Source organism: Phacochoerus africanus, chromosome 1 (genome assembly GCF_016906955.1).
Source record: "Phacochoerus africanus isolate WHEZ1 chromosome 1, ROS_Pafr_v1, whole genome shotgun sequence".
Classification (NCBI taxonomy): Eukaryota; Metazoa; Chordata; class Mammalia; order Artiodactyla; family Suidae; genus Phacochoerus; species Phacochoerus africanus.
Genome location: NC_062544.1, coordinates 58,413,996 through 58,433,660, shown reverse-complemented (window position 1 = coordinate 58,433,660; position 19,665 = coordinate 58,413,996). Strand labels below are relative to the sequence as shown.

The 19,665-nt window shown below is 39.4% G+C and overlaps 1 protein-coding gene across 1 annotated transcript in view; it reads right to left on the bottom strand.

The window, feature by feature from the left end:
* RANBP3L (RAN binding protein 3 like) overlaps positions 1–17,336 on the bottom strand; it is a 48,544-nt gene extending 31,208 nt beyond the window's left edge. The window contains exon 1 of the mRNA XM_047767027.1: positions 16,605–17,336. Coding sequence (XP_047622983.1) covers positions 16,605–16,695 — 91 coding nt within the window. The 5' untranslated portion in view covers positions 16,696–17,336. The remainder of the gene's footprint in view (positions 1–16,604) is intronic.
* Between the last annotated feature and the right edge of the window lie 2,329 nt (positions 17,337–19,665).

Below are 19,665 nucleotides of genomic sequence, written 5' to 3'. Positions count from 1 at the left end.
ACAGAAAACTCTACCCAATATTCTGTGATCATCTATGTGGGAAAAGAATCTGAAAGAGAATGGATGAATATACATGTATAACCAAATCACTTTGTTGTGCAGCAGAAATTATCACAACATTGTGAATGAACTATACTTCAATAAAACTTTTACAAATGGAAGGAAAAAAAGAGGCAATCTGGTTTACTCCCCACGAGCCACCAAAATCCTGGCATCGGTACCACTAAGTAGTTCTGGAAGCAGAAGTGAAGTTTGACTGAAAACAGGGAGTAGTTTTGTCGATTTGAGAACCAAGTAACTCGGGAGTTACTCCCTGGAAAAGATGCAATATCAGACAAGAGCTTGAAGTGGAAGCTCTATAATAAAAAGCGAGAGATTAGATGAAAGTTTACATACTATGTTAGTTTTCTGTTGTTGCTATAACAATTTATTTTAAGTCTGTGGTTTGGAACAATGCAAATTTATTATCTTACAGTTCTGGAGGCCAGAAGTCTGAACTAGGCCAGAAGGTTTGGGTTTCTTCTAGAAGCTCAGGAAAGAATCCATTTCCTTTCCTTTTCCAGCTTGTAGAGGCTGCCCTTATTCCTTGACCCGCAGCCACATATCACTCCACCCTCTGCTTCTGCTGTCACATCTCCTTCTGTGACTCTGACACTCCTGCCTCCTTCTTTATTTTATGATGATTTTTGTGATTGCAGTGTGCCCACCCAAATAATCTAAGACAGTCTCCTCATCTCAAGATCGTTAATTTAATCTTGTATGCTGGGCTTCTTTTGCTGTGTTAAGGTACTTATTTACAGGTGCTTGGCATTAGGATATGGACATCTTTAGGGAGCTGTTCTGCCCACCACACATGCAAAATATTGAGGTCCTTTTCTACTTGGTTCACAGAATGCTGGCAGCCAAGTTTATTTCTTCCAGGCAGGAAATTATAAGACTTTTCTCTGGAGAATCTGGCCAACCCAAAAGAAAAGAATAAAAGATATTGACAAAGGAATTTCTCAATGAATGGTCAGACCAGATAATGAGTCCCCAGTTCAAGTGCACGTAACTGCTAATGAACTTTTTAGTGTGTGCCCCTTTCTCAAATACAAGCATGGAATCAAGGGACACCAGACATAAAATTCAGTGATTGAATGAGTAAACAGAAAGAAAGTAAACTAGAGGAAAAGACTTTGCAGTGAGTTTAATATATATTTTATAGCATTATATACATATAATTTATTTTCAAATATGGCATATATAAATTACATGTGTAATATGTATATAATTAATATCCTCGCAAATATGGAACATCTGTGAAGTAAAAGCAGAGCACTATATTTTAGAAAGAGCAAAACAGAACAAGAGTAAACCTTTAGAAATTTAGACATAAAATATGCTCCTAGAATCAATATTGACTTTTTAAAAATCAATAAAAGATTTGGAGAATAAAATTGAGTAAATAGTCCAAATAGCAGAGCAAAAGGACAGAAATGAAAAATAAGGGAAAATATTTAAAAAAAAAAAAGAACCTCAGAAAATCAGGCCAAGAGTCACTTCAATGCCTGACTAATAGAAGCTCTAGAGAATATAGAAAAAAGGGGTGATGAAATTATCAAGTAGATCATTAAAATTTCTTCAAATCAAAAGACATGTTTCCAGTTTAAAAGAGCCAATATAATGCTCAGAATGATACATGGAAATAGAACTGTAACAATGCACATCATGAAATCTTAGGAAATAGCAAAGAAAAGGTCCTACTGGCACCGAGAAGGGAGTAAAAAGGTCACATATAAAGAGTCAGGTATCAGAATGACTTTAGGTTTCACAACAATTCTGAAGTTAGCAATCAGGAGTTCCCATCATGGCGCACTGGAAATGAATCTGAGTAGTAACTGTGAGGTTGGGGGTTCCATCCCTGACCTTGCTCAGTGGGTTAAGAATCCGGTGTTGCTATGAGTTGTGGTGTAGGTTGCAGATGTGGCTCAGATCCTGCATTGCTGTGGCTGTGGTGTAGGCTGATGGTCACAGCTCCAATTCCACCCCTAGCCTGGGAACCTCCATATGCCGCGGGTTCAGCCCTAAAAAGAAAAAAAAAAAGAAAAGAAAAGAAATCAAAGGAACAATGCTTTTAACACTCTGAAAGGAAATGATTTCCAGCCTAGAATTATGTGCTAATAGAAAGTATCAATTACGTGTAAAGATGTGATAAAAACATTTTCAACTGTAAACTTTCAAAATATGTAACCTGCATGCACACATTTTTGGGATGGTTCTAAAGGAGATGCTCTAGCAAATGAGCTAGTGAACTAAAGAGCCAAGAAAACGGGGCACCAACTCAACGGGATAAAGGCAACCTCCAGGATGATGGTGAGGGGATAGCCCAGAATGACAGCAGTGTACCAGTCAGAGAGAACATCCAGTCCACAATTCGGGGGGCGGGAGGGGGGGGTCCCTGAGGATACTCTAGGAAAGAAGTCTCCAAAAAGATGGGCCTAGAAGCAGTTGAATATCTCCTTTGAGCGGAATATTTTGAAAAGATATTTAGATAATTGGAAGAGAGTTTGGGCATTGGCCAGTAATAAGCACATAGAGAACTAAGAAAACAAAAATATGACGCAGTTATTAAATCCAGAGAAAACAGAAAGTAGGGCAGGAAAGGAAAAATAATCGTAATGTATTTCATAGTCACAGTGATGTGAATACTGAATATTGATCTAATCAAACTTCTGTTACAGTGATTTTGGGAAGATGCGGGAATGGAACACATTTGTGTGTATGATGATAGTGATTGAAGAGGTTGGAGGAATCTGTGAAAGGGACCTAAATTCCTCCACAGTGGCAAACCAGTAGTGTCTAAGCAGAAATACAGAGAAGTTGCAGTAAATGCCCGATAGTTGGATACGTGGAGGTTAATACGAAAGAAACAGCTCTGTGACTTGGATGCTGTTACCTCTGGGGACCAAAAAAAGAAAACGAAAGCAAGCAGTGGAAGGGGCAAGGAGGACATTGCTGTTTTTTCCCAGAAAACTCTTGTAGGACCATTCGATCCCTTAAGCCACATGAAATATATATAACTTGGCAAAAAAAAATAAACACTAAATTTAAAAATAATTCCTTTTCTACCATACTGTCAGACACCCATGATTAAAGGACAAATCCCATGCTTCTGGCCTAGGATAGACTTCTTATTGAGTTATACTGCTTAACAAGCCTCCAGTATCTTATTTCTTTGACCTACCTGTTCTTTGCATCGAAATATATGGAAATAAAAGTGTGAACAAGGTGGATTCACCGAGTCTAGAGTGCAATAAAAACACTGCTGAATAACTAACCATAGAGGGCTCTTTGTAATGCCCTCTAACCTACGAAAAGGCATTTTATGTTCTTGTCCTTCACCTTTATTCAAAACTCTCCTTCACATCTCCAGACAAGAATTTAGCTGGAGGGCGTTCCTGTCCTGGCTCAGTGGTTAACGAATCTGACTAAGAACCATGAGGTTGCAGGTTCAATCCCTGGCCTCACTCAGTGGGTTAAGGATCCAGCATTGCCGTGAGCTGTGGTGTATGTTGCAGATGTGGCTTGGATCCTGCGTTGCTGTGGCTGTGGTGTAGGCCGGCAGCTACAGCTCCGATTCGACCCCTAGCCTGAGAACCTCCATATGCCGCGAGTGCGGCCCTAGAAATGGCAAAAAGACCAAAAAAAAAAAAAAAAAATTTAGCTGGAGCCTTATGCATAATGTAGAGCTTTTTCTTCAAGATTCTAAAGTGTTGTAATGGTCAGTGTTGACAGTAAACATACACTTCTTTTTCTCCCTGTTCTAATACAGGTGATTTGTAAGGTCTTGTTCCTACCTTTTTTTTTTTTTTTTTTCCAGTGTATTTAATTGGCCCTCAGTCTCAGACTAACCTATTTCATGTAGGAAAGTAACTGGAGGGTTTTCAACCATCTCAGAGCAGGAGGTTTGAAAGTATCTATTGAGCCAAAAGCAGCTCTGGAAGAGGAGGCAGGGGGAGCTGAGAATGAAGTGCCAGTAGGTATGGGAACGGGAACAGGCAGCTCTAGAGGCCCCAAGTCTCTGCTACATGACTCCACCCATCTAGAGTCTGGCAGGCTGCTTTCTCCTGCTTGGTAGTTCTACTGAGTTCTCCTCCAGCCAAGCCCAAAAGGTTGTGGAAACAGTCTTGGCAGGAAAGACAACAACCCCCTGCAGAGGAATGGACACTACCAAATGGGTCACCTCTAATTGCTGCTAGAACTGGAATTATGCACTTAGACTGCAGCTCTGGCAGGCCCTGCATTTCCTTCTCCCTTTTTTCCTGGATCTTTCCATGTGTCTCAGCCACATCCTCTTTCCTAATCTCTTCTCCTATGCACTGTCTCATCCAGGCTCCGATATTGTCCTTTATGTCCCCGTCTTCTTCCTCTTCTTTCACTTGTGTCTGGCTCTCTGATGGGTCAAAGCGTGGATTTTGGAGCTCTGAGGCCAGATGATCCTAAAGATGCAGTTTTTAAAAAAGTATTCCAAGGCTCAGCGTTTTCATCTCTCTTGATGTATATTTTTAGAGGGTTGTTATGAACATTGAAGCAATGTGTGCACGTGAGAGCACCTGGTACAGCTTCCAGTCTTTTTTTTTTTTTAATCCAATCTTAATTTACAAAAGAAAACAAGAACTCAAACCTATGTTAAAGTATTCTAAGATGGTTTTAACAAATGACAAACTGTAGCCCCAGAAGAAAAATGAGTTTGTGCCAATTCATGAAAAAGCCACAGGCATAAGACATTCTGTACTTACTTCTAGCCATCTATGAGGGAACTTTGTAATGCAAATGCAAAAGCAATGAACTATACAACAAATTAGTCACCAAAATATTAAAAAGTATGTGTTTACAGAAGGAGGTAAATAATGTCACAGAATGACATTAGTAACTGTGATGGGACATTCTTGATTCTACTTTGTGAGATACCTTGTGCTGACTTGAAGGTAAAATAACCAGGATCCCAGAGAGAAACAGGCAGTTTACATAGGAAGTCGCCAGGCTGAACTTATAAAGCACCAGCTTAACTTGAGGCACAAAGTAAATGGACCCCACTGGAACAATTCCAGCATGGCCATCCCTGGTGAAGCTATAACCAGTTGTGTACTTATGAATACAAGTGTGTTGTAATAAATACAGTATATAAAATTAAAGGAGAAAACACTGGCTCTTTTCAAACCAGTTCTGAATTTTTTTGAACTGCTATAAGTTCTTGTTGGAAATGAAGTTATAAACTGCCTACTCTAAGACATTTAGTATTTCTTAGTTTTGATTCATTGTGACCACACACTAGAGAAAAAAAGGAATCAATATTAGAATTAAAAAAAAGGAAGCTATTCCTTTTCTCATCAAAACCATGCTGATAAAGAAATTATTCATTTTGAGAATAGGACTTTTTTTTTGCCTTTTGCCTTTTGCCTTTTGCCACACTCGCGGCATATGGAGGTTCCCAGGCTAGGGGTCAAATCAGAGCTATAGCTGCCTGCCTACACCACAGCCACAGCAACGCCAGATCCGAGCTGCATTTGTGACCTACACCACAGCTCACGGCATCACCATATCCTTAACCCACTGAGCAAGGCCAGGGATCAAACCCACAACCTCATGATTCCTAGTCAGATTCGTTTCTGCTATGCCACAACGGGAGCTCCCAAGAATGGGACATTCTTAATAGGACATTGGAAAAGATGAGAAAACTATCTGTCAACCCACTGAATACAACCCTTGCCACCCAGAACTCTGTCTAACCCATACCATTTTCTGAACTCATCTGCTTCTCATGCCGTTAATCTTCAAGGGACCTATTCATTGTTAAGTTTCAAAGACTCTAGACTTTTTCTCCACTGGTTTGTATATTGGTCCAAATCTAGACACAGATCAATTTCAAATAAATAAGACATGTAAATAATTACAGTATTTGACACGAGCCAGAAGCAAAAAAAAACAAAAAACAAGAAACACAGAAGTGTGTCAAACATAGACCTTGCTATACTTCTGGAGGTAGGACCAAGACCCTGAAAATTCTGTGTCAAATGGGTTCTCACCCCAACCTCAACAGCAAACCATGCTGTTTAATTTGCAATGCAATCACAACTAGTAATGGGCTATGGCTGGTTTCTTAATTCCATTTGCATTTCAGAGTCTGGAAATTGGTAGCAGCAACCATTCAATTGAAGAAAAATTCTTCTCATTTCTTAAAGTCAATTACTTTACTAATATTATAAATATGGAAGTTTACAGATTAAAAAAAAAAAAAACAGAAGATTCTTGTAGCTCCCATTGGACCCCTAGCCTGGGAAACTCCATATGCCGCTGGTGCAGCCCTACAAAACAAAATAAATAAATAAATAGTTAAAATTAAAAATCGTAGCAATTCTCACTTAAAAAATGAAAAAAAAAAACCCAGAATTTTCATTAAGTCATTTGATACAGAACATCTAGCAAAATCATTCTATCTATCAAAATACAGTGATAATGGAAGAAACTGGCTTTATATTTTTGAATGTTCGGTAATGAATCCCAAAAGACATGGTCATCACGTGCCATATGCTTTATATTTGAGGATGATCAGTGAGGGGAACGCTTTCATGAAGACCTACTTCTTTTTCAGTAGACCTTTTTTAACAGACATGACATCACACTCTTAAATTTTACTCTTGTTTCAGTGTCTAAACATGACTCTGAATTATTTTTTTCTTTCTTCTTAAAACAGTACCACATGACATGCTTATGCTTGCCACGACTAGTCTTTAACCTTTTGCCTTTTGAAATGTTTAACTTAATATGACCTAAATGATCTCCCATGATGGTTCTTTCATGCACATGCATACTACAAAAATGTATATTTGCATCATACTTGACCTATTGTAAAACGTTTAAACATATTAATCTTTGGTGACTAAATATATGAGCACCAGGAGCCAAAATGCATGGTTTTAAAAACCTAAGCTTTGGCATAAACCAGACTGGATTCAGACTCCATCTCCTCAGCTTACTAACTGTGCGCTAGGGCAGGTCATTTGATCTCCCTGAGCCCATGTTTACACATCTGCAAAATGGGAATAGGAAGACATACTTCACAAAGTTGTAAGGATTAGGCAAAGTAATGTAGGTAAAACACTAAGCATAGTGCCTGGCACGTGAGAGATAAATTTGGTAAACTGCATCTCTTAGTACATGATACCATCCTCAAGAGGTAAGTTATCAAACCCTTGTATGATGAGAGAACTAAGGCTCCAGAATTATAAGACGTACCCCCAAGGTCACACAGCTAGCGCTTAGAGAACTGGGATTTAAAACACATGAGAGCTGACTCCCAATCTCATGCTTTTTTCTCTAAGAAAGGCCTGCTTGGCTTAGATAAATGCCTATTTCGCAGTTTCTTCTCTTCTGAAGCTGTGAGGTACCTGGACTGGGATAGCCTGCCTGCTTTTGTCATCTGTACAAGCCTGGTTGAGATGTCACCTCAGCCCGTGAGAGTCTTCCTGTACTTTTGTTTTGCCATCTGCAAATATGCAAGATGATTCACTTATATTCTTACCATTTTCTGTTCGGATTCTGACTTTAAAAAGTTTGTTTGCGAATGTTGGCGGGCAAATGGCATGGTGAGTCTGGCAATTTAAAACCTCCATGTCCAAATCTGACTAGGAACCATGAGGTTATGGGTTCGATCCCTGGCCTTGCTCAGTGGGTTAAGGATCTGGCGTTGCCATGAGCTGTGATATGGGTCACAGACGCAGCTCGGATCTGGCGTTGCTGTGGCTCTGGTATAGGCCAGCAGCAACAGCTCCAATTAGACCCCTAGCCTGGGAACCTCCATAAGCCGCAGGTGCGGCTATAAAAAGCAAATAAATAAATAAATAAATAAAACCTCCACGTCAATATTTATTTTCAGCCACTGGCAAAAATGACTCAGAAGAATGTGTTCCTTTTGACAAAGCATACCCATTTCTTCATAATCTGAAGATGTTATTTCATCTGTACATAAAACTATTGTGTGCTTTTGTGATAAAGTTATCGGCAGTCCTTAATTACTTGAATATAATTGTCAGCAGCAAATATGGGCCCTCTGGATTTACAATGCCAGAAAGAGCTGGTTTTGTTCTTTCTCTACATCCTTCCTTCATTTACGCCCATGGGCTAATGAAGATGCAGAATGTGTCCTGCGATGTGCCTGGTCAACTCAGTGCCATTTGGAAATACATATTTCATTTGACAGCATTTATAAATCGCATATTTTCCCCTCAGAATAACTTGCAGTGTGAAAATGCTTCCATATGTTAGAAGTGGGTCTCTCTATTTTGCTGAGAGAGGAGGGAATGGAAATATAGTCTAGGTTGCATGGCATGTTGAAGAGAAGCATTGAATAAGCACATGTACAGGTTTAAAATGGTATCTGTTAAATTTCATTTTAAGTAATTATCTAGTGTTTTCTGCACTGCTAAAATTAAAGAGGTGATTTTGATGCAAAATATATTAATAAGAATTAAATCACTCTTCACAAAGACTCTTAATACATCAATGTGGCTGAAATGCAGCTTTGAATATTGAATTCAGACAAATGTAAGCTCTTTCTCTTCAGTAAAGAAGCACACTACTTTTAAATTCCCTGATGGATTCCAAGGACACAAGCCAGATGCTTGATGGCAACTTCTTCCAGTTCCCAAACTCTTTCCTTGAGCTTATTCCCCTTCGTCCTGAGCCATTGGGCGAGCAAGAGAAAAAGCTTCTTATTTTCCCATTTCACAGGAATAAATGGATGTTTTTCCAATAAGAACAAAGCCTTGGAGGCCTAGGCAGGAACAAAGGAGTAGGGCTGCCACCCAAGGTGCTCACAAGCATGTCACTAAGAGTTAAAATGTATCCTATTGCATGAGCTTTCCAGCACATGTGTGGCAGCACGCTGGTATATGTGCTAATATGTGTGCTAAGATCTTGGTCTGTCATCCCACAGGTTTGTCATCCCATCCTGCTTTTACCCCCAAGGTGTTGTACACATCTGAGATTCATATATGTGGTTACATGTATCAGCAATTCTTTTCTCGCTACTTCAGAGTAGTATTCCAGTGTATGAATATACTAACAATTTGCCTATCCGTTTATCTACTTATATACATTTGGGTTGTTCCCATGTTTGAGCTTATAGAAATAAAATCTACTATGAACATTCTTGTTCAAGTTTTTTGTGGATACATCATTTTCATCTCTCTGGGAAAATACCTAAGAATATAATTGCTAGATTATAGGGAAGGTATAGATTAAACTATATAGGAAACTGCCAAACTATTTTCCAAAGTGGTTATTCCTGGTTTGCAGCAATGAATAGAAATCTGGTTTCTCCTTATTCTCTCCAACACATAGTATCATCAGTATTTTTTTTAATTTTATTTTCTTCTTCTTTTTTGGCTGCACCCACAGTATGTGAAAGTTCCTAGGCCAGGGATCGAACCTTCATGACAGCATCATCCCTAGCCACAGCAGTGACAACACTGGATCCTTAACTTGCTGAGCCACTGGGGAACTCCATATCATAAGTATTTGTAATATTAGCCTTTCTAGTGAATATGAAATAGTATCTTACAGTGATTTGAATTGCATTTCCAGATGACTAATTACACTGAGCATCTGAGGTGCTTACTGGCCATTTGTAGATCCTCATTTTGAAGCGCCTGCGGGATCATTTGTCCATTTTTATTTTGTCATTTTTTTTTTTTTTTTGCCATTTCTTGGGCCGCTCCTGCGGCATATGGAGGTTCCCAGGCTAGGGGTCTAATCGGAGCTGTGGCCGCCAGCCTACGCCAGAGCCACAGCAACGCAGGATCCGAGCTGCGTCTGCAACCTACACCACAGCTCACGGCAATGCCGGAACGTTAACCCACTGAGCAAGGGCAGGGACTGAACCCGCAACCTCATGGTTCCTAGTCGGATTCGTTAACCACTGCGCCACGACGGGAACTCCAATTTGTCCATTTTTAAATCAAATTCTTTACATTGAGTTCTTCACTTATTATTACAAGTTCTTTTTCAGCTCTGTTTTTCACAAATATTGTCTCCTAGTCTTTTTTCTTAGTGTTGTATTTTAAAGAACAGATAATTTTAATGTTGACATTCTGATTTGTCTATTTTTTATGATTAGCACTGTGTCTGTGTAAAACCTGTCTATTCCAATTTTGTGAAGATAGTTTCCTGTTTTCTTCTAAAAGCTTTATGGATTTACTTTTGCATTTTAGTATATTTCATCTTAATTTTTGTGCAAAGTAGGTGTTGGGGTTCATTTTTAGTAATATGTTTATCAGTTTGTTCCAGGATTATTACAGAAAAGATTCTCTTATCCTCTTTTGAATTATCTTGATGTCTTTGTCAAAAATCAATTGGTCGGAGTTCCCATCATGGTGCAGTGGTTAACAAATCCGACTAGGAGCCATGAGGTTGCAGGTTTGATCCCTGGCCTTGCTCAGTGGGTTAAAGATCCAGCATTGCCGCGAGCTGTGGTGTAGGTTGCAGACGTGGCTCGGATCCCACATTGCTGTGGCTCTGGTGTAGGTCAGCAGCTACAGCTCCGATTCGACCCCTAGCCTGGGAACCTCCATATGCCACGGGAGCGGCCCAAGAAATGGCAAAAAGACAAAAAAAAAAAAAAAGACCAAAAAAAAAATCAATTGGCTAATATGAATAGTTCAATTTCCTGGCTCCCTCTTCTTTTTTAATGATTGATTTTCTATCTTTACACCATTATTACACTGCCTTGATTATTATAGCTTAAAATTCAAAAATGTGGTTTATCAACTTTGTTCTTCTTTTTCAAGATTGATTAACTATCCTTGGTCCTTTGTATTTCCTTATAAATTTTAAATCAACTTGTCAAAAGAAAAAATTTCTGTTGGAATTTTTATTGGGATGGCCTTGACTCTTTAGATCAATTGGAGAGAATTGACATCTTAATAATATCGAGGCTTTCAACTCATGTATTTATGTCAGTTTTCTTTAGCTTCTCTCTGCAATGTCTGTTTTAAGTGTATAGGTCTTACACATACTTTGTTAAATTAATTTTTAAGTATTTCCTTTTTCTCTGAAAGAGTACTTTAAAAATTTCAATTTCTGATTATTCTTGGCTAATACGTAGAAGCACTGACTTTATAACCTGTTATCCTGTGATCTAGCTGAACTCATGTGCTAGTTTAGTATTTTGGAGCATGGGGATAGATTCCTAAGGAATTTTCAATATAGACTATCACTTGTCTGTGAATAAAAACAATTTTATCTCTTTCTTTATAATATGTAAGCCTTTTCTTTTCCTTTTCTTAACTTAGTACACTGGCCAGTATGATGCTAAATAGAAGGGATTACAATGGACATCTTTTTTTCTTCCTGATCTTAGCAGGAAAGTATGATTAGCTGTTGGTTTTTGTAAAGTTCTTTATCACGTTGAGGAAGTTACTTTCCATTCCAAATCCTTTAAAAAATTTTGCATGACTAGATGTTGAATTTTATGTTTTTCTGCATCTTTCTGTGTTGTTATAAATTATAAACAACACAGAAAGATGCAGATAATGTTCCTTTATTAGCCTTCCAATATCTGTAGGACCTATAATGACACTCTGTATCATTCCTGATAATGATAATATGTTCTGTCCCTTTTTTATTGATTAAACCTTGTTAGGATTTTTTAATTTTATCAATTAATGTTTTATTAATGTTATTAATGTTTTCAAAGGAATAGCTTTTGGGAATTCAGAGATGAGTAAAATATTTCCTCCTAGCTTTGGTTTTAGAAGAAGGAAAATGAGGGGTTCCCTGGTGGTCTAGTGTTTAGGATTCAGCTCTTTCACTGCTGTGGCCTGGGTTCAGTCCTTGGTCTGGGAACCAAGATCCCACATCAAGCTACTGCACACCATAGCCAAATAAATAAATGAATGCAAGTTGGAAACTGAAGGAGTTTTTTATTTATCTTTACTTTTGTTTTTGTTTTAAGTCTACCTTAAGAAATGTAATTAGGGATGGCTTTGGGCAGCCATACCTTTAAAAAAAATTGTGGTAAAGTACACATACCATAAAATGTACCATCTTAACCATTTTAAAATGTACAATGCAGTAGTTTTAACTTTGCTCACATTGTTGTGTAATCAGTCTCCAGAACTCTTTCACCTTGCTAAACTGAAATTCTACACCATTAAACAATGACCCCCCCCCATTCACCCTTCCTCCTGTCCCTGCCCACGCTTCTGGGAACCCCCATTCTACTTTCTCCTCTAGGAATTTATCAACTCTGTTAGTGGAATAATACAGTATTTGTCTTTTTGTGACCAACTTATTTCACTTAGCATACATAATATCCTCAAGAATCATCCAAGTTATAGCTCCTGTCAGAATTGGCTGCACCACAGTGCCAGCTATTTGGTCAAACGTTATTCTAGATGTTTCTATGAGAGTTTTTTGAATGATATATGTACATTTAAATTGGTGGACATTAAGTTAAACAGATCACCCTCCATAATGTTAGTGAGGCTCATCCAATCAGTTGAAAGCCTAACTAGAACTAAAGATTGACCTCTCCCGAGGAAAAGGCAGTTATGCCTTTGGACTTCAACTGCAACATTGGTTGGGTCTTCACATGGATCTCTAACCTGCTGGTCTACAAAGCAGACTTTGGACTTGCCAGCCTCTGTAATTGTGCGAGTCAATTTTTAAAAATAATCTCCTTCCCTCAATATCTTCTTTTTTTTTCTTTTTGCCATTTCCTGGGCCACTCCCGCGGCATATGGAGGTTCCCAGGCTAGGGGTGGAATCAGAGCTGTAGCCACCGGCCTATGCCAGAGCCACAGCAATGCAGGATCCCAACTGCGTCTGCAACCTACACCACAGCTCACGGCAACGCCGGATCCTTAACCCACTGAGCAAGGCCAGGGATCGAACCTGCAACCTCATGGTTCCTAGTCAGATTTGTTAACCACTGCGCCACGACGGGAACTCCCCTCCCTCAATATCTATATCTATATCCACACACACATACATACAGAGTATGTATATATGTATGTGCTTTGAAGTTACCAAAGTAATTTCACACACAGTATTTTATGTAATTTGCATATCAATCAGATGAGGGACTGTATTATTCAAGGTTTTCAAAAGAAGCAGAACCAACAGGATGTATACATATATATGTATATGTATGCATTTATACAAATACATGTGTATACACATGTATGCACATATATGTATATAGATACATATAGGTTGTGTTTGTGTGTGCACACATGTATGTGTACCTCCTCTTGGCTCTGTTTCTGTAGAGAAACTTGAGAATACTACTTTATGTAGTTGTTATAAGAATTAAATAAGATAATGTGAAACCAGTTTGTGAATTTCAGAGCATTATAAACCCAAGGATGGTTAAATCTGCCTAGTACATACAGTGTGTACTGAACTGTGTTGAGGCCTTACAGACATATAAATTAGTGTCTACAAATGTGGTCTCAGATCAATGTTATAGATCAATTGATTTGAACTATCATAGATTGAACAACAATAGGAAGAGGAGCCTTCTGGACTTCTGTTCTGGACTAGTATAGCATCCGTTGCCATAGCGTGTAAAGTCTGTGTGGACAGGAAACCACATAGCTTAGTAGGCTTGGTTCAATGTACATACCCAGCATCTGACAGTGTTTTGCATCGTCAATGTCCAGATAATTGCTGAAGAATAACTGACTTTTATCTATGTGGTCACTCAAAAAGTAAATTCTGTGAGTGACTGGGTAGAAAGAGTTAAATACTTCAGACTCAACATAAAGCACTATTGCCTCTAGCATGGAGGGTTGGAAAATATGTATGTGTCGAATCTGGTCATGCCTCAGAAGAGTGTAATGTGAATTAATCCTGGCCTGTATGCTGGAATCTTAGTCTGGCTCAGGGCGGGCCAAAGCCACAAACTCAGATTACCTCAGTGAATATATCCACAGCCAGACCTCACTCTCTGAAACGAATGGCTTTGCTTCCTTGGACCTTTGTTGAACTTTGCATCATAGCAAGATGCAAATATAGAAAAGTCAGGGCCACTGCACTGAATGAACACTAAAATTCCAGGACAGTAACTGGAAAGAAAACTCTGCCCAGTGTCACTTGTCAACTCAGTTCTCTAGATGACATTTTTTTTGTAGCAGTCAGTGACCAGTCTGGGTTGAATTAGCATGCTTCACAACTTTATGGATCGTGGTTTATGTGGGCAGATATTTTGAGACTCGCTGTGGAAGAATATTGTTGCTTTCAAAACATTCTAGGCAAAAGCTTTGGTCTGTGAAAGGAGACCAGACTTCTAGTCTTGTTGATATTTTGGGAAGTATGTCATCATAATTATATTTCCAGGCTGCTTTGGATATGGCCAGTAAGGGAGAGACCATCAAGATAGCATGCCTTAAATTGAAACAACAGTGGGATACTATTTTCCACTTATAAAGCTGTAAAAAAATTTTTTTTAAATAATACCCAGTATTACTGAGAATATATCTCTGCACTGCTGATGAGATGGCCATTTGCCCCTCTCAAAAAAAAAAAAAATCTTAGAAACACACATACAAAGGGTTTTGATCCCACAATTCTACCTCTAAGAATGTATTCCAAGAAAATAATGTTATCTCTGCAATGACTTATCCATTAGTGTATGTTAAACATAGCGTTGTTTGTGATAGTGAAAAATTAAGAATCAATGAAATGTCCAGGAGCAGTGAATTGCCTAAGGGAATTTTGCTACATTCATAGGAAGGAATAGTATACAACTATTAAAAATAGGGTTGTAGAAGAATATATACATGGGAATTTGTTCATAATCTATTGAGTTAAAAAACAGCTTGCAGGGGTTCCCATCTTGGTGTAGCAGAAATGAATCTGACTAGGAACCATGAGGTTGTGGGTTCGATCCCTGGCCTCGTTCAGTAGGTTAAGGATCCCCGGCATTGCTGTGAATTGTGGTGTAGGTCACAGATGAGGCTCGGATCTCGCATTGCTGTGCCTGTGGCACAGGCCAGCAGCTGTAGCTCCGATTAGACCCCGAGCCTGGGAACCTCCATATGCCGCGGGTACGGCCCGAAAAAGGAAAAAAAAAAAAAAAAAGCTTGCAAACTCTATGTAAAAAATAAGTATTTTTGTTTAAACAAATTAAGCAACAGAATAATCGGTACATGTGCATGGAAGGAAAGGCTAGAAGACTATACATTAGAATGTTAATAGCAGCTGTCTTTGGGTGGTGATTTTTACAGGTGATGTTTGCTATCTTCTTTATGCTCCTCCTTACCAAGTTTCTATAATAAATAGTACGTCAACAATTGTGGGGGAGGGGAGGTAGCTTTAAACATTTCAAACAAAATGAGCAGCAAATAAAAAAACCTATGAGGAATTAGGATTTTCTATTAATAGAGGAGTACATTTTACAGTGCTATGAGTAAACTCTGGCATGTTCTAGGACTTTATATTCTAAGGCAGTTAGTTCAAAATATTAGCCCTGATGGTGCAAAGGGGCCTTAAAAGTATTCTCTTTTTGTCATTTAGTATGAAGTACTTTCTACTCACACTAAACTAGGAGTAGAGCATGTCATCCTGGAACTGAAGCAGGGAGGCGACTGACACATTCACGCAAATGTTAGCACACAGTGGCCACCTTGGAAGTGAAACAGCCAACACTGCCCACCCCACTGAAATATAAAACTGTGTCTATGGAAAACTAAGCAAAGAGCTTGTAGCCTAGGTCCATACATAGACAGATCCATCCCAGGGTATTGAGGAAAAGTTAGAAGTATCTGGGTTAAATCCTTAGCCTCTACGGGGTATCGTCATCCATGATAGCACCCAGGCTTTTCTGCAGGTTCCTTGGTGTCCCTCACAGAATGGATTGGAGGTGTCATCCTACCTATTCATGTCAACCTCTGCCACTAACTGATATAGCTGACTGAGTAGTGGATTTGAAATTTTAGAAGATAGATAGTGAAAATGGCTGAAGTTAGGTAATTCAGTTTGAATGTGTGCCCATCATGTGAAATGTGACACTTTTCCCTGTCTGCCCCCAGCTGTTCCAGAATCATAAAAGGGAAAGAGTCAAGAATATATTTATTGTACCCATGAATGAATGAGCTGGAGAGCCAGACAAAATTAAGCTTAAACTTTAAGTCCAAAAAAATTAAGTTTAAACTTTAAGTCCCATGGTAGGACAAGGGAGAAAGTTCCAGACTTCAAGTCATTCTTAGCAAATTCCCCCTGTAGCTGGTACAGCCTTGCCCAGATCAATGTATTGAACTACACAAAATGCAAAATACTCTCGAAAAATGGCAGTGGCTGGAAATGTAAGCATGTAAGTTTCAGAATGACAATTCCAGTATGCATTCTGGATAGTCTTCCATGATCCTTTGAAAACTGATGCTGAGTCCAAGTTAACTCACCCTTATGCATCACTATTATATCTATTCTCAGAGTTTAAAAATGTTAAGATCACAAAGCATTTCACAACAGAGATCCCCCAGGTACTTCCCCGGCCCACCATCCTTCCAGGTATGCAGATGCACAAGAGATCACAGAACTCACAACCCATTAGCCTGACTCACCTTGATGTTGCTGGTTCTCTGGAAGTTTCCATCTACAGGTGTGCAAACTGTTGAACAGGTGGCTGCTGCCTTTGCTTTGTATGGTAGACATGGTGCTGGCAGTATGGCTGTGGCTCCCGTATCACTAGGGTATTTCCTTCCCTTGGCCAGTCACCTGCAGTGGTCTTCACACAACACCCAGAACCACAGAGGTATAGGCAGATCCTGTCCTTGCATGGAAAAATATTTACTTCTCTAATGAATTTTCAAATGTTTCCTAGTCATGATTCTTAAAATATGTGTTTACCAACTTGTAGCTTCTTCTGCATATAAAGATGCCAATTCATTTGGATAAAAGCACAATTAATTCTTCTTCCATTTAAAAGCACATTGAAACATGCCCCCTTATAATATAAAATCCTGCAAAGTAACTCTTCCTAACAGATTACAGTTTTGCAATTTTCGACTCTCTCTGCGGACTTGAAATCTAATGTCCTGAGTATTTAGAGATGTCTGCTAGAGTCATACATACACAAAGAAAAAAAAAAAAAGTGCTGCTGAGTTAAATCAAGTGATTTCTAAGCCTGGTTTAAGTTACCCTCCGTGACAGCTGAAAGTGAACAGTTCTTAAGGGAGGCTGGAAGGGGGAGGAGCTGAGTGGGCCAGGCCGATTAGCATAAAGAGACAGGCAAGAAATGGCATTGGGGTTGCTTTCAATAATAGTGACCAAAGCAAGGATTCTAAAAAGATGTTCTGACGTTGCAGTATTCACATATTTGACTTGTGCTGCTTTGTTTGTAATTAAAACAAAAGCTCAAAGCAGGGGTTTATACTGCATGAATATTCCCTCGTACATGCAAAATCTAAAGGAAGTGGTAATGAGCTCATGGAAATGTACTGCTGGAACTTTCGATTTCTGTAAACACCTCTGAGTCCTCAGAAGGGGGGCAGTTTTAGAGCAGTCTGCCTGCCAAGGCAACTATCTGGAGCCCTGGAAGAAAAATAAACACACTAAACTTTATCTTTCCAGAGATCTATCTCTGTTTCCCTTTAGATTCTCTATTGCTACTTCTAGGTCATGAGACAAGGCTATTTCCAGTGTTTTGTGTGTGTGTGTGTGCTCTGAAATAGGTCATTTCATTGAAATATTGAAAATAGTTTGGGAGTTCACACCGTGGTTAAGCAGAAACAAATCTGACTAGCATCCATGAGGATGCAGGTTCGATCCCTGGCCTCGCTCAGTGGGTTAAGGATCTGGCATTGCCGTGAACTGTGGTGTAGGTCACAGACACAGCTCGGATCACGAGTTGCTGTGGCTGTGGCATAGGCCAGCAGCTACAGCTCCGATTTGACCCCTAGCCTGGGAACCTCCATATGCCCCACAGGTGCGGCCCCAAAAAGAAAAAAAAGAAAGAAAGAAAATAGTTTACATTTCATTGAAAAATAGCCTATGTCATTATTGCTTTAAAAAAAACCCTAAACACCTTTCATTGAACCTGGAAGCCTGCTGCCTTTGAAGTTGTAATGAATGCTGATAGATCCTGCCCTTCGCGATTCACAGCTCTTTGTAGATTCAGAAATGAAGTGGTTGCAGATGCGGCTCGGATCCTGCGTTGCTGTGGCTCTGGCGTAGGCTGGTGGCTACAGCTCCCATTCGACCCCTAGCCTAGGAACCTCCATATGCCACGGGAGTGGCCCAAGAAATAGCAAAAAGACAAAAAAAAAAAAGAAAGAAATGAAGTGGTGGGCAAGGACGAAGGAGATAGAGCTGTTTAGCCTCAAATTCTGGATCCTGCAGCTTCCTGTGCACATTTGGAAGTTGGTGCTAAACTTGACACCCTAACTAGAAAGTTGCCTCCTAGCCGGATCCAGATGGGCATCCTCACTTCACTTTGAGGCAATTAACAGTTCTCAAGTTTACTCTGAGCTATGCTAACTCTTGTGAAATGTGCCATTGCTCTCACAATTCTTATGACTTTTATTACACTGCTTTCACTATTTTAGTAAACACTCCATTGCGGTTTTTATGTCCCTCAGAGAGTAACAGGGTATAGAGATGTTCAAGCTACTTGGAAAGAGATTTCTGTTATTAGAGAACCATCATTTCTGCTTTGAAGGGCTGATATTTATCTTCTACTTCACGATGGTCATGGTCAGAGGCTGAGGTATCTCCTTCCTAAATTACATAAAGCCATCCATAGTCTATCAGGTTGTGGGCCCTCACTAAGCATATTATTTATATGAGTAAATCAAATACCCCACAAAACTGTAAGGCAGCCCTTGAGAGAAATGGATTTTTTTTTTTTGGTCTTTTTGTCTTTTTAGGGCTGCACCAGGGGCCTATGGAGGTTCCCAGCCTCGGGGTCTAATCGGAGCTACACCCGCTGGCCTACACCAGAGCCACAGATCTGCAACCTACACCACAGCTCACACCAACACTGGATCCTTAACCCACTGAGTGAGGCTAGGGATCGAACCCACAACCTCATGGTTCCTGGTCAGATTCGTTTCCACTGTGCCACGATGGGAACTCCGAGAAATAGATTTTTAAAAAATATTTTATAATAAGAAATTATAGGCCCTAATGTAGGATCTAGTGATTCCAAAAAAATCCCCTAGATTCCTCTGTTTTTCCTTCTCATGAATGGAGGTAAAGCTGGGGGAAAAAGAGAAGAAAAGGAATGGTCAGCTGACCGTAGAGGCTAAAACAGCCAGCTTTCTAGCCCCAGCGCTCCAACTAGTTTACTGTATAACCTTGAACTAGGTCCTTAACATCTCTGGGTTTGTGTCTTCGTTTGTCAAATGAAACAAATGTTTGGTAAGCAATACAAGAAAGTATTGAACACTCCCTCTGTGAATATAAAGGCCTGGGAAAGGAAGAGGTATCCTGTTTTGTCTTTGCCTAAAGCTTAAGGAGAAAAAATAGATTTAAAACTAAACATCTGAGTAGAATTTGGAGGTGTATTTGAAAATCTAGGCTGACTACCTTAATTCTCAAACTCGGTTGCCTAGCATAATTACTCAGGATTAGAGAGTCTGAGCCCAAACTTCAGAATCTGAGGGTGCGAGGTATCGATATATG